Consider the following 10,763-nt stretch of genomic DNA (forward strand, 5'->3'; position numbering starts at 1 on the left):
AGAAGCAGAAAAATGAGAGAAACAGGTCAGTGAAATTTTGAGAAAAAAACAATTAAACATCCGAAAGTTATGAATTTTTGACTTAGGTGAAATCAATCAAACACGAATTGGCAACTCTAACGTATCTTGTGAGCAGGCGCGGATCCAGGGGGGGGGCCGAGCGGGCCTTGGCCCCCCCCCCCCCCCGCAAAAAAAAAAAAAAAAAAAAAAAAAAAAGAGAGAAGAAAGGAAAAGAAGGGAAAGGGAAAGAGGAGAGAAAGGGAAAGAAAGAAAGAAGAAGAAGAAGAAGAAGAAGAAGAAGAAGAAGAAGAAAAGAAAAGGGGGAAGAAGGAAATCGGGGGGGGGGGGACCGAAAGGGCCCTGCCTCCCAGGCTGTTAACCCCCCCAATCAAAAAAATAAGAGAGAAGGAAGGAAAGGGAAAGAAAAAAGGAAAAGAGGAGATACTGGCGTACTAATGGGGGGGGGGGGGGGGGCTTTGGGGGAATCAAATTCAAACGTGGTTTATTTCTAATTCCACAACGGTGGATTACAATTAATGCTGAAATGACATAATTTCCGAGATTTGTCCTCATTTTTTAGTAAATTATACGTTTGTATATGTGTTTGTTGGAAAATGACAAATTCCTAAATTTACAGCCAGGCACGAAATATGATTCTTGAGATTCCTACATGTCAGGGCCCGAGGTACGGCAGGGATCGGGAGCCTCGAGCTCCCTCCCCCCCCCCCCACTTTATTTGAAAAAGTATATTAAAGAGAAAAAAAATAGAATGAGAGCAAGAAAGATAGAATAGTTAAATGCCAGTGCAGTGTTAAAAAATGAGGCATCAAAATATGCTCATCTGACCGTGATTAAATGCCTAAAACCCCTAAGCTTTCGGGGGCTCTGCCCCCTGGATTCCACCTAGGGCGCTATGGCTGGCCCTTAGATGCTCATCTGACGGTAATTTATTGCCTAAAACCCCTCTTTTTTGGGGGGGGATCCGCCCCCTGGACCCCACGCCAAATAGTGAACTACCAGTGTCACAAAATAATAGGTATTAAAAAAAATGATCATCTGACCTTAATTAAACGCCTAAAACCCTGAGCTTCCGGGGCCGGACAAGTTATCAAAATGTGTTTATCTAACCGCAGGCGCGTAGCCAGGGGGGGGGGGGGGGCGGTCCCCCCAAAACGGAAGAGGACGTAGGAAGTAAAAGGAGCAGACAAAGAACATCTTTGAAATTCAGACAAGGATTAAGAGTATAGAGAACGGTACAACGCATCGTCTTCTTTCTCTAATAATTTAATGAAACGTCAAAGCTTCGCGCGGGAGGGGAGGAGGGGGGGGGGGGACTGAATTCAGACAAGGGTTAAGAATCGAGGACGGTACAGTGAATCGTCTTCTTTCTCTCATAATCTTATGATACGTCAAAGCTTCCGCGCGGGGGGGGGGGGGGGACCTGAATTCAGACGAGGATTAAGAGTCGAGAACTGTACAGCCAATCGTCTTCTTTCTCTCATTATCTTATGAAACTTAAAAGCTTCCGCGCTTCGCGCAGGAGGGGGGGGGGAACTGAATTAAGACGAGGATTAAGAGTCGAGAACGGTACAACGAGTCGTCTTCTTTCTCTAATGATTTAATGAAACGTAAAAGCTTCCGCGCTTCGCTCGGGAGGGGAAAAACTAAATTCAGACGATGATTAAGAGTCGAGAACGGAACAACGAATCGTCTTCTTTCTTTAATAGTTTAATAAAACGTCAAAGCTTCCGCGCTTCGCGCAGGAGGGGGGCGGGCTGAATTTAGACAAGGATTAAGAGTCGAGAACTCTACAATGAATCGTCTTCTTTCTCTAATATTTTAATAAAACGTTAAATTTTCCGCGCTTCGCGCGGGAGGGGAAAAACTAAATTCAGACGAGGATTATAAAGAGTCGAGAACGGTACAACGAATCGTCTTCTTTCTTTAATAGTTTAATGAAACGTCAAAGCTTCCGCGCTTCGCGCAGGAGGGTGGGGGGAACCTGAATTCAGACAAGGATTATAAAGAGTCGAGAACTCTACAATGAATCGTCTTCTTTCTCTAATATTTTAATAAAACGTAAAATTTTCCGCGCTTCGCGCGGGAGGGGAAAAACTAAATTCAGACGAGGATTAAGAGTCAAGAACGGTACAACGAATCGTCTTCTTTCTTTAATAGTTTAATGAAACGTCAAAGCTTCCGCGCTTCGCGCAGGAGGGTGGGGGGAACCTGAATTCAGACAAGGATTATAAAGAGTCGACAACTCTACAATGAATCGTCTTCTTTCTCTAATATTTTAATAAAACGTAAAATTTTCCGCGCTTCGCGCGGGAGGGGAAAAACTAAATTCAGACGAGGATTAAGAGTCGTGAACGGTACAACAAATCGTCTTCTTTCTTTAATAGTTTAATGAAACGTCAAAGCTTCCGCGCTTCGCGCTGGAGGGTGGGGGAACCTGAATTAAGACAAGGATTAAGAGTTGAGAACTTTACAATGAATCGTCTTCTTTCTCTAATATTTTAATAAAACGTAAAATTTTCCGCGCTTCGCGCGGGAGGGGAAAAAAACTAAATTCAGACGAGGATTAAGAGTCGTAAACGGTACAACAAATCGTCTTCTTTCTTTAATAATTTAATGAAACGTCAAAGCTTCCGCGTTTCGTGGAGGAGGGGGGGGGGGGGGGGGGGACTCACCCCTCCCTGCACCGACCCCCCCGCATAACATCACCGTTGGTCACCATTACGTACCAATATTTGGCTAGCATAATTTCAAATTTGGGCCCCCCCCCCTAAGAAATCCTGGATCCGCGCCTGCTTGTGAGCTCCCCTCAGATTCACCCTGTCCTTAGAAACTTCCAAGATCTATATTTTCCCTAAAGACAGTTTTCAGACAACCCCTGTGTAAACAAAATCTATTCCATCATAACTAACTAAGAAAATGAAAGTTTTGCACAGAGCGAATTGGAGAGGAGCTTGCATGAAACACTAGAGTGTTGCCAATGTTTGTTTCACTGATGACAACTTCTAAAAGAACTTTCCTATTTCTAATTGGATTTACTCAAAATTTCACTTATTTGTTTCTCTCATTTTTCTGCTTTTATTAAAACCAACTTAATAATAAAATTATTATTTATTTTTTATATAGCGCTTAATACAAATGTCTCTAAGCGCTTTACAAATATACTATTACTCCGGTCATTGGATTAAGTGCTTGCCCGTACACAATGTGTGCACAATCTCCACTCCCTGGAGAGCATTCCAGCCAGGCATTACATGACCAGGGTAGACTTGCCCTTTAAGTTTCTTTCCAGTTTGGTGATTTCAATGATGTAGTCATGGTCCTCTTGACCTCCTACAGGAGACTCTGGAAAGGCTTCATCAGTCTGTTATTTCATCAAAGTTTTTGTCATTTAGCTAGGACTCAATCATCCGCTTCATCAATGAAATCCACCAAATCTTCACGTAGCGATCGCTGCAGCGCCTTCTTTAATTTAGTCTTTGTAGCCTCGACACCGTTGGTGTTTCGCCATTGTAGTAACATTTGGAAGATACATTCCTGCATGGAGAGAAGACACAGAACATACAAATGAACATTTCAAAATGACTTTACCTATAAATGTAAGCAAATCTGTCACATACTGTAAGGCTTGTTCAGATAAAATTGCTGTTTTTTCTAACAATTACGTAAAATGTAATATGCTTGAAATTTCTCTATACATGTATCTTAAACCACAGAGCTCATTGAATACTACGTGCAGCTGTCTTTCATTTTACACAATAGAAGAAAAAAATAATAAAAAAGAGGGGGTGTGACAACCCTCATCAACAATTTTCTGTTGCCAACTTTGGTTTTAGAAGAGCATTGTCAGCAAACACAATCACTGATGACATTTTGTATTTTAAACATCCCTTTGCCAGTTTTTGCTTACCGGTACTTCGTATGCAATTTTGTAAGCAGCCCTACTATAGCGTTACTATATCCCCTCCGACTTTGTCGGCGAGGGGATAATAACGGTAGAATAAAAAGATAAATAAAGAAATGAAAATGTAGCACATTACAGAGATACATATAAAAAGTAAAGCCATTTTAACTGTAAGTTATTACACATCAAAAATCAGTTTACAGAAATGTATGATAAGTTTACTATTCCTTTTTGTCACTTGGTATTTTTTTTGTTGTTGGAAATTCGGGGTTTTACTCTGAAATTTACAAATGTATTAGTACAGTGTTTTTCAATGTAAGAAATAAATAATTCACAAATTAATTTTTTGATTACCAAACAATTTTTTTCAAAAGTAGAGAGTCTTATGTTTTTATTTTGGTTCTTCGAGAGTAATGATGAAAGTACAAATGAAAGTCAACAATAAAGTCAAAATAGTTTTCAGAAAACTACCCCAGAACTTAATGAAAAAGTTGAAGTACCTTAATGACTCGATGTTCTTCATGCATAACCTCAATCTGAGAGTTGTTGAAGCCTAAAAAAGTTCCAACCATCCTCCACTCGGAACCTAGCTTGTTGGAAACATCCCTTAGCTTGATCTCCGTTATCTCATAGCTGGTTTGCTGGGGTATTCGCATGGGTAGTATGTCGGGTTGTTGTGGGAGATGGGCGATGGGTTCGTACCTTTGGGCGGGAGGGGTAGGGTGCTGATGATTGTTGAAGGGCTCCGGGGGTATAGGCCTCATGCCCTGCGGAACTGTGCGCCGACATTCGCCTGCAATGAAAGGGAAGGGAATTAATTAAGATCATTGGCCGGTATTCACAAGTGAATCATTCCAGCTCTAAATGGATATGTTGCCTCCAGAAAGTAGTACATAATTGACAAAACAATATATCCTGCTCCTTTCTGGAGACAACGTGCTGAACGTCATCGATGGATTCATGGGGCCAAAATGATGATGATGGCTTCTTTGAGTTCTAGTGTTCAAAGCACTTAAAGGCATCGTTTAACAATCTTAAATCTGAGATGCACGGTCCTACGTGTTATCAGTGTCTGTGATATGGTAGAATATTGAAGCCCTAAATAAGTTGCGCTTCAAAATGATCAAGAAGTGCCTCAAAAAAGTACAAATCTTTGAGTGACCGGTTTTACCATACTCGTTTTACCCATAAGACTGTAGTGTTATGAAAACAGTTAGGAAAACGCAAAATTTGATTTTGATTTCCAATCATAAATACCTTGACAGGCTTGTAAACGTCATGGGGTTCCTGACTGACCTAAAGGTTTATAATCATCCTTGAAGCATGAGCTAAATTCAGGATTTTGTTTCAGAATCTGAGACAAAGTTAGCCAATCCCTTTAATAGTAAAACCCCTTCCTGCATTGCAGAGCTCCTGATGAACCATTGACCAGCGCATAGACTGAGATCAGCCGACTGAGCTGTCCCGACAGAAATTCTCAGTTGCACTACTTGGGGTAGCAGAGCTTGCTACTTCCACATTCTATCAGGAGTGCTAATGTTCAGGCACTGACACCCCCCCATCCCCCCCCCCACCCCAATGACAAAAAATAAAAATTAAAGATTCTCACAAGTTGGGCAAAAAAAATATTTCAACTCTAAAATTGGCCACAAAAAAAAAAAAATAAGGTGCTCGTAACTCCATATTTAGTCAAAATAAGTATTTGATATCAAAATGTTCAGAAAAATGTGGGCTTTCCAGGAAACACAACGACTTTATAACTCCACCCAACACCCCATTGAAGTCAATGGCTAGACTCAACTCCTTAAGGCCCAAGTGACACATAAACCACTTTTTCTCAAAACTGGCCAAAATGGAGTTACGTCTTTGGGTCACTGACCCCTCAACTACATGTTTTGTGGAAAATAAATTAAATTCAATAACAACAACTCACCCATGCGGACCTTCTCTCCAAGACTCCTCAGCTTTGTCTTCTCCAGAGCCTCTATCAGCAACTTCCGCTCTTGGGACGGATGTTGGTTGTTGTGCCATGTGTAGAGCATTTGACTGGCAGCCTGTTCTATGTTCATCATGTACTGCCTCTCCCAGTTGGCTAATCGGGTCTCCGTTATACCGAGGTACAGACCGAGCTTCCTCCAATCGTAAGGGCCCAGCTGCTCGCTGATATAGCTCAGCTCCAAGGCATCTAGAGGCGTGTCAGGGTTGAATGACGCCATGCTAAAAGAAAACATACAATATAAGCATTAGGCCTAAAAAAAAAGATGTATTGCCCTTTTGGTGTCAAGACATTTTTTTCTCCGTCTTTGGGCTGATTTTTCTCAGTTTTGAATGCTTTATAATTTTTTTTTTTAAAGCCGACCGTAGATTTCAACATTTTTGGGTCAGTCGCAATGGGCAATATAATTTTCTTTTTAAGGCCTTATTTACAAATCATAATTTTATAATAATGTTATCAACTCCAAGCTCTTATTAACTCTGCAGTCATATGGACTAGGCTTGAGTCAGTACGGTCAATCACACCTAGACCCGACCGTTGCCGTTGGGTCCCGGTTTCGTTTTTTTGAGAACCGACACTCCGAAAAACATAACGTAATATGTAAGAAATTGCAGTTTTGCACACCACTGAAATCAATCCACCTTAAAACTTAATTGTTACCAATCATATTCTAGCTCATCCTGAATCAATCCAAACTGTTGATATAAATATGGGTTGCAAGGCAGTTCGCCCCATGGGGTTGTTGTTGCCAGCTGCTAGCTAGCTACTGACTGTACTGGCCGGGTCTCTTGGCAGGATTAATAAATCGGGTTGAAAGAAACATTAATGTTTGAATAATAAAACGGCTTTCTAAAAAGTACTTCTTTACAACATACCGATCGAATAATTTTTAAAAGACAAAATATATATTTTTTCTTTGATTTTGAACACCGCATGCTTCTTTTAGAAGCTGAAAATGTAATTCGCCAGAACGAACCCAAACAAAGTTGTGATCGTAACGAGAAAAAAATCATTAAAAACTACGAGAGCACAATTGGAAAGACAACTACTCAAAATTATTGTAAGCAGATACATAACTTGGAGGAAGAAAACAATAGTTGTCCAAGAAAAGCCACATAAATAGTGATATTTAAGGAGTTACTATAGGTACAATCATTATCGGAAGGGCCTGCTGCAATATCCGAATTACACGGGTTTAAATTTAACACGAGGCTATACGAGGCAAATGCCGCCCTCTATCATCTGTGCGTCAAGACCTTATTAATCTTATTAAGGATAACCTCAACACAAAGCAGTTTACTCAATACTTCGAGTCTGCGCCTGCCCTGTTCTTGGAGTCAATGCTCTTTCTCCCTGCTGGACACATCAGCAGTAGTACCAAAACACAGCTGCATACACTTTTCCTTTATTTTATACGCAACCTTCACACAACCTGTCAAAATCTACTTAACGACCAATAGTCGAATTTATACCATTTATGTAACTTCGGCAGACTCACAGTGGCGACGATCTCCGACCTGAGCGGAGGAGGGATACAAGAGAGAGTATAACAAAGGATTCAAGTATTTGCAGCAGGCACCTTGCGAGAAAAATGTACCCAGTTACTCCTCGATTATCACAATTTCTGTTGCATTTCTTGGGCGGTTATTGAATTCTTTGTCAAAGTTATCTATCTGATTATGGTAATTTTGAGCAGTAGTTGTCTTTCCAATTGTGCTCTCGTAGTTTTTAATGATTTTTTTCTTGTTACGATCACGTCTTTGTTTTGGTTCGTTCTGGCACGCATTACAGCTAATTACAGGGAGCACTGCGCATTTTCCGAGACTAGTCTGAACTTGCCTTGCAACAGCTATCCGTATCGAAACTCTTGATTACCAAGTAATTTTCAGCTTTTAAAAAAAAGCATGCAATGTTTAAAATAAGAGATACATATTTATTTTGTCTTTAAAATATTCTATGATCGGTATATTGTACAGAAGAAATTTTTAGAAAGCCGTTTTATTATTCTAACATTCATATTTTTTGACCAGATTTATTCAGCCTGCATAAATCAAAATGGCAGCTCGAATGTTGTCTTTCTATTTCTGCCCCAGTTTTTTTTACTTTTAGAGGCACGAAAATGGCACTAAACATCGCCAATCATGGATGAAAATAATGTCAAATGGAAGAATATACCGATCTGAGCGGAGGTATGCATGTGTTGATTTATTTGATTGATTAAAAAGGTCACTTTTAAGGGACATACTGGCGATATGCGCTTTTTAGAGAGGCAAGTGACAAATCCTGCGAGCTGATTTCGGGACACCGGGTCCCGATCGGTACAAAGCCGTCGGATGCGGTTTATGAAAATCCCGACATGACTCAGGCCTAATATGGACCAAACAACTTGCTGATGTAGCTGATCTCCAGGGCATCGAGAGGTGTTTGAGTGTTCAGAGACACCACACTAAGAGAAAAGTGGCATATTATAAGCTCCTAGCTAAATTGACATATAATTATTATTCGTAATTTAATAATTTGCAAGGCAAGATATCATACAACCAGTCAGTACCACCTCTTACTGATAATTTTTAGGATATCTGCTCTGAAAATGACGATCTCCAGACCTTTGTCGGTAAGTTAGTAATTTTTTCGGAACGGACGCAAATGACCCCAAAATATACTGATCTTTTCATAATTTCACATCCAGTTCCAGAGAAAATTCTGTTGATGGGTAATTTTATGTTCCTCTTTCCATTGGTGATATCAGATTTTTGAAATCTTAACAAATGCTTGACTTTGAGATAGCCAACGTCAACTTAGGTCACGCGCAAATATGGTCACTTTGTCTTTGCCATCTCATTTGAAGTGCCCCAAAAAAGAGGAAATATCACCACTGGCAGTAAATACACAAACAACGTTAACTCATAATATATCTAAACATTGCAATGGGTATCCAACATTGTCCTGAATGTGTGATACATGTAGGTAGGTTGTTCATACTGTCCCTGTGACATAATTTTATTGATGTCGCATGTGTTTTATCATTTTGTGAGTGGGTTCTGGAAAGGGTATCAAAATTGCAATTAATTTATTCCTCACACTAATGAAGATTTAAAAAGTGCTTCACTTATTTACACTTTTTTTAAAAGCCAAGGACCTCAGCAAGACTGAACTTCTGAAGCTTGAACTTGAAGAATGAAGTGAGTCTCTGATTCGGTTTGAACTCATTTCTGTCCTACTCCTAGGCCTAAACCTGCTGAAACTATTTTATAACTTAGAATCTAGATCTAACGTTAGAAGTCTAGACTAGATAGATATCTATGACTAATTTGCCAATTTTTCAAATTTCTTCTTCTTCTCTTAAAATTCTCCCCTGGTATGGTCCAGATTGATTAACTCATGTGTTCTCAGGTCGATGTGGTGAAAACGTTTCTTGTAGAATTTGCCTAATCCAGACATTTTGATATTCGGCACACCCTAAACTTAAAACTAAAAATGGCAGCACAGTAATTTGCGAATGTCCCACATATTGAAAAACATGTCATGACATATTCTTATTTGATACAGAGTAGTCTACGGCGAATAAGAAAAATACGTAATTGTTATTAATTTACATACCATCAGTTGTATCGTTTCGATATCACAACAAATAGCAACGAATATATGAACTCACCTGTTGGTGAAACAGAATTTAAGCTTTAAAATTGATTAACTCCAAGCAAAACTAAGAAGAAATATATCATCCGCACAAATCGGAGAGCGCCACCACCTTCGTGCGCAAACGCAACTTAGCTACAGTCGCTTTCTAGATTTTTCTGTAATGAAAATCTTCTTGTTTTTACGTTTAAGCTTATTTCATATTAATTTTTGAAAAGAATCTATATCAAATATAAGACTATTGCAAATTTAGATTAAAAAATTGAACTAATGACATAGACTCTCTGTGTTAACTTAGCATTGAATAATCCCATTGCCTAGTTAAAGACTATTAATGAATATCTAATTTTGGGAATTCCCCGAATTTGACGTAATAATGAAATATGTACGTGTATAAGGAAGATGAAGAAGAAGAAGAAGAAGAAGAAGAAGAAGAAGAAGAAGAAGAAGAAGAAGAAGAAGAAGAAGAAGAAGAAGAAGAAGAAGAAGAAGAAGAAGAAGAAGAAGAAGAAGAAGAAGAAGAAGAAGAAGAAGAAGAAGAAGAAGAAGAAGAAGAAGAAGAAGAAGAAGAAGAAGAAGAAGAAAGTAGAAGAAGAAGAAAAAGAAGAAGAAAAAGAAGAAGAAAACGAAGAAGAAGAAGAAGAAGAAGAAGAAGAAGAAGAAGAAGAAGAAGAAGAAGAAGAAGAAGAAGAAGAAGTAGAAGAAGAAGAAGAAGAAGAAGAAGAAGAAGAAGAAGAAGAAGAAAAAGAAGAAGAAAAAGAAGAACTTTTCTTTTTCCTTTTTAACGGTGTACCTTTCTTTATAAATAAGAACCCCCTTCCCTTTTTCTTAAATGCCACTTTTCACCTCTGATAAGTGCCTCTACTTTGACATGATGTTCGTAATACTCATCAGGGATTGTTTTTTGTCTTCTTTATATTAGATGTAATTTGTGTACGATATTATTTTGTGAAACGAATGAATGATGAACGCTTGGTATAAAGCAACCAAATGCATTTCCAGGTAATCATCGCTTTTTTATCGTTGTTGTACCTGTATGTATTACGACTGTAACACATTTTTGTATTTTTACTTCATACAAAAAATCGCAATATAGGCCAACAGCGTGTCCCAGAAAAAACGAAACCGAGAATTATTGACGTTTTATCATAACTTAATCACGATTATAATCAATAAATTACACGTATTTGTAAAGCTTAGATCCTC

At 39.0% G+C, this 10,763-nt stretch overlaps 1 protein-coding gene across 2 annotated transcripts; it reads right to left on the reverse strand.

Annotated features, from left to right (window-relative positions):
* Positions 1 to 2,822: 2,822 nt before the first annotated feature.
* LOC115927213 lies at positions 2,823 to 9,678 on the reverse strand. Of its 2 annotated transcripts, none has more exons than XM_030992734.1 (4): positions 9,574 to 9,678; positions 5,856 to 6,139; positions 4,423 to 4,715; positions 2,823 to 3,555 (listed from the first exon to the last, which is right to left on the reverse strand). In XM_030992734.1, the coding sequence occupies exons 2-4, from the start codon at positions 6,136 to 6,138 to the stop codon at positions 3,421 to 3,423; spliced, it is 711 nt and encodes a 236-aa protein (XP_030848594.1). In that variant the 5' UTR covers position 6,139; positions 9,574 to 9,678; the 3' UTR covers positions 2,823 to 3,420. The 2 variants fall into 2 exon arrangements, with proteins under 2 accessions (XP_030848594.1, XP_030848595.1); XM_030992735.1 differs by having other exon boundaries at positions 9,519 to 9,678.
* Positions 9,679 to 10,763: the final 1,085 nt, after the last annotated feature.

The sequence above is a fragment of the Strongylocentrotus purpuratus genome, unplaced genomic scaffold, assembly GCF_000002235.5.
Source record: "Strongylocentrotus purpuratus isolate Spur 01 unplaced genomic scaffold, Spur_5.0 spur5_scaffold_20, whole genome shotgun sequence".
Taxonomy (NCBI): Eukaryota; Metazoa; Echinodermata; class Echinoidea; order Camarodonta; family Strongylocentrotidae; genus Strongylocentrotus; species Strongylocentrotus purpuratus.

Excerpts from the sequence above, each read along its gene's own strand:
- LOC115927213 (XM_030992734.1), bottom strand. The coding sequence starts at position 6,138 with ATGGCGTCATTCAACCCTGACACGCCTCTAGATGCCTTGGAGCTGAGC. Across the intron at positions 4,716-5,855 it reads TGGAGAGAAGGTCCGCATGG|GCGAATGTCGGCGCACAGTT; the intron begins GTGAGTTGTTGT and ends CTTTCATTGCAG. Across the intron at positions 3,556-4,422 it reads AAGAACATCGAGTCATTAAG|GAATGTATCTTCCAAATGTT; the intron begins GTACTTCAACTT and ends CTCTCCATGCAG.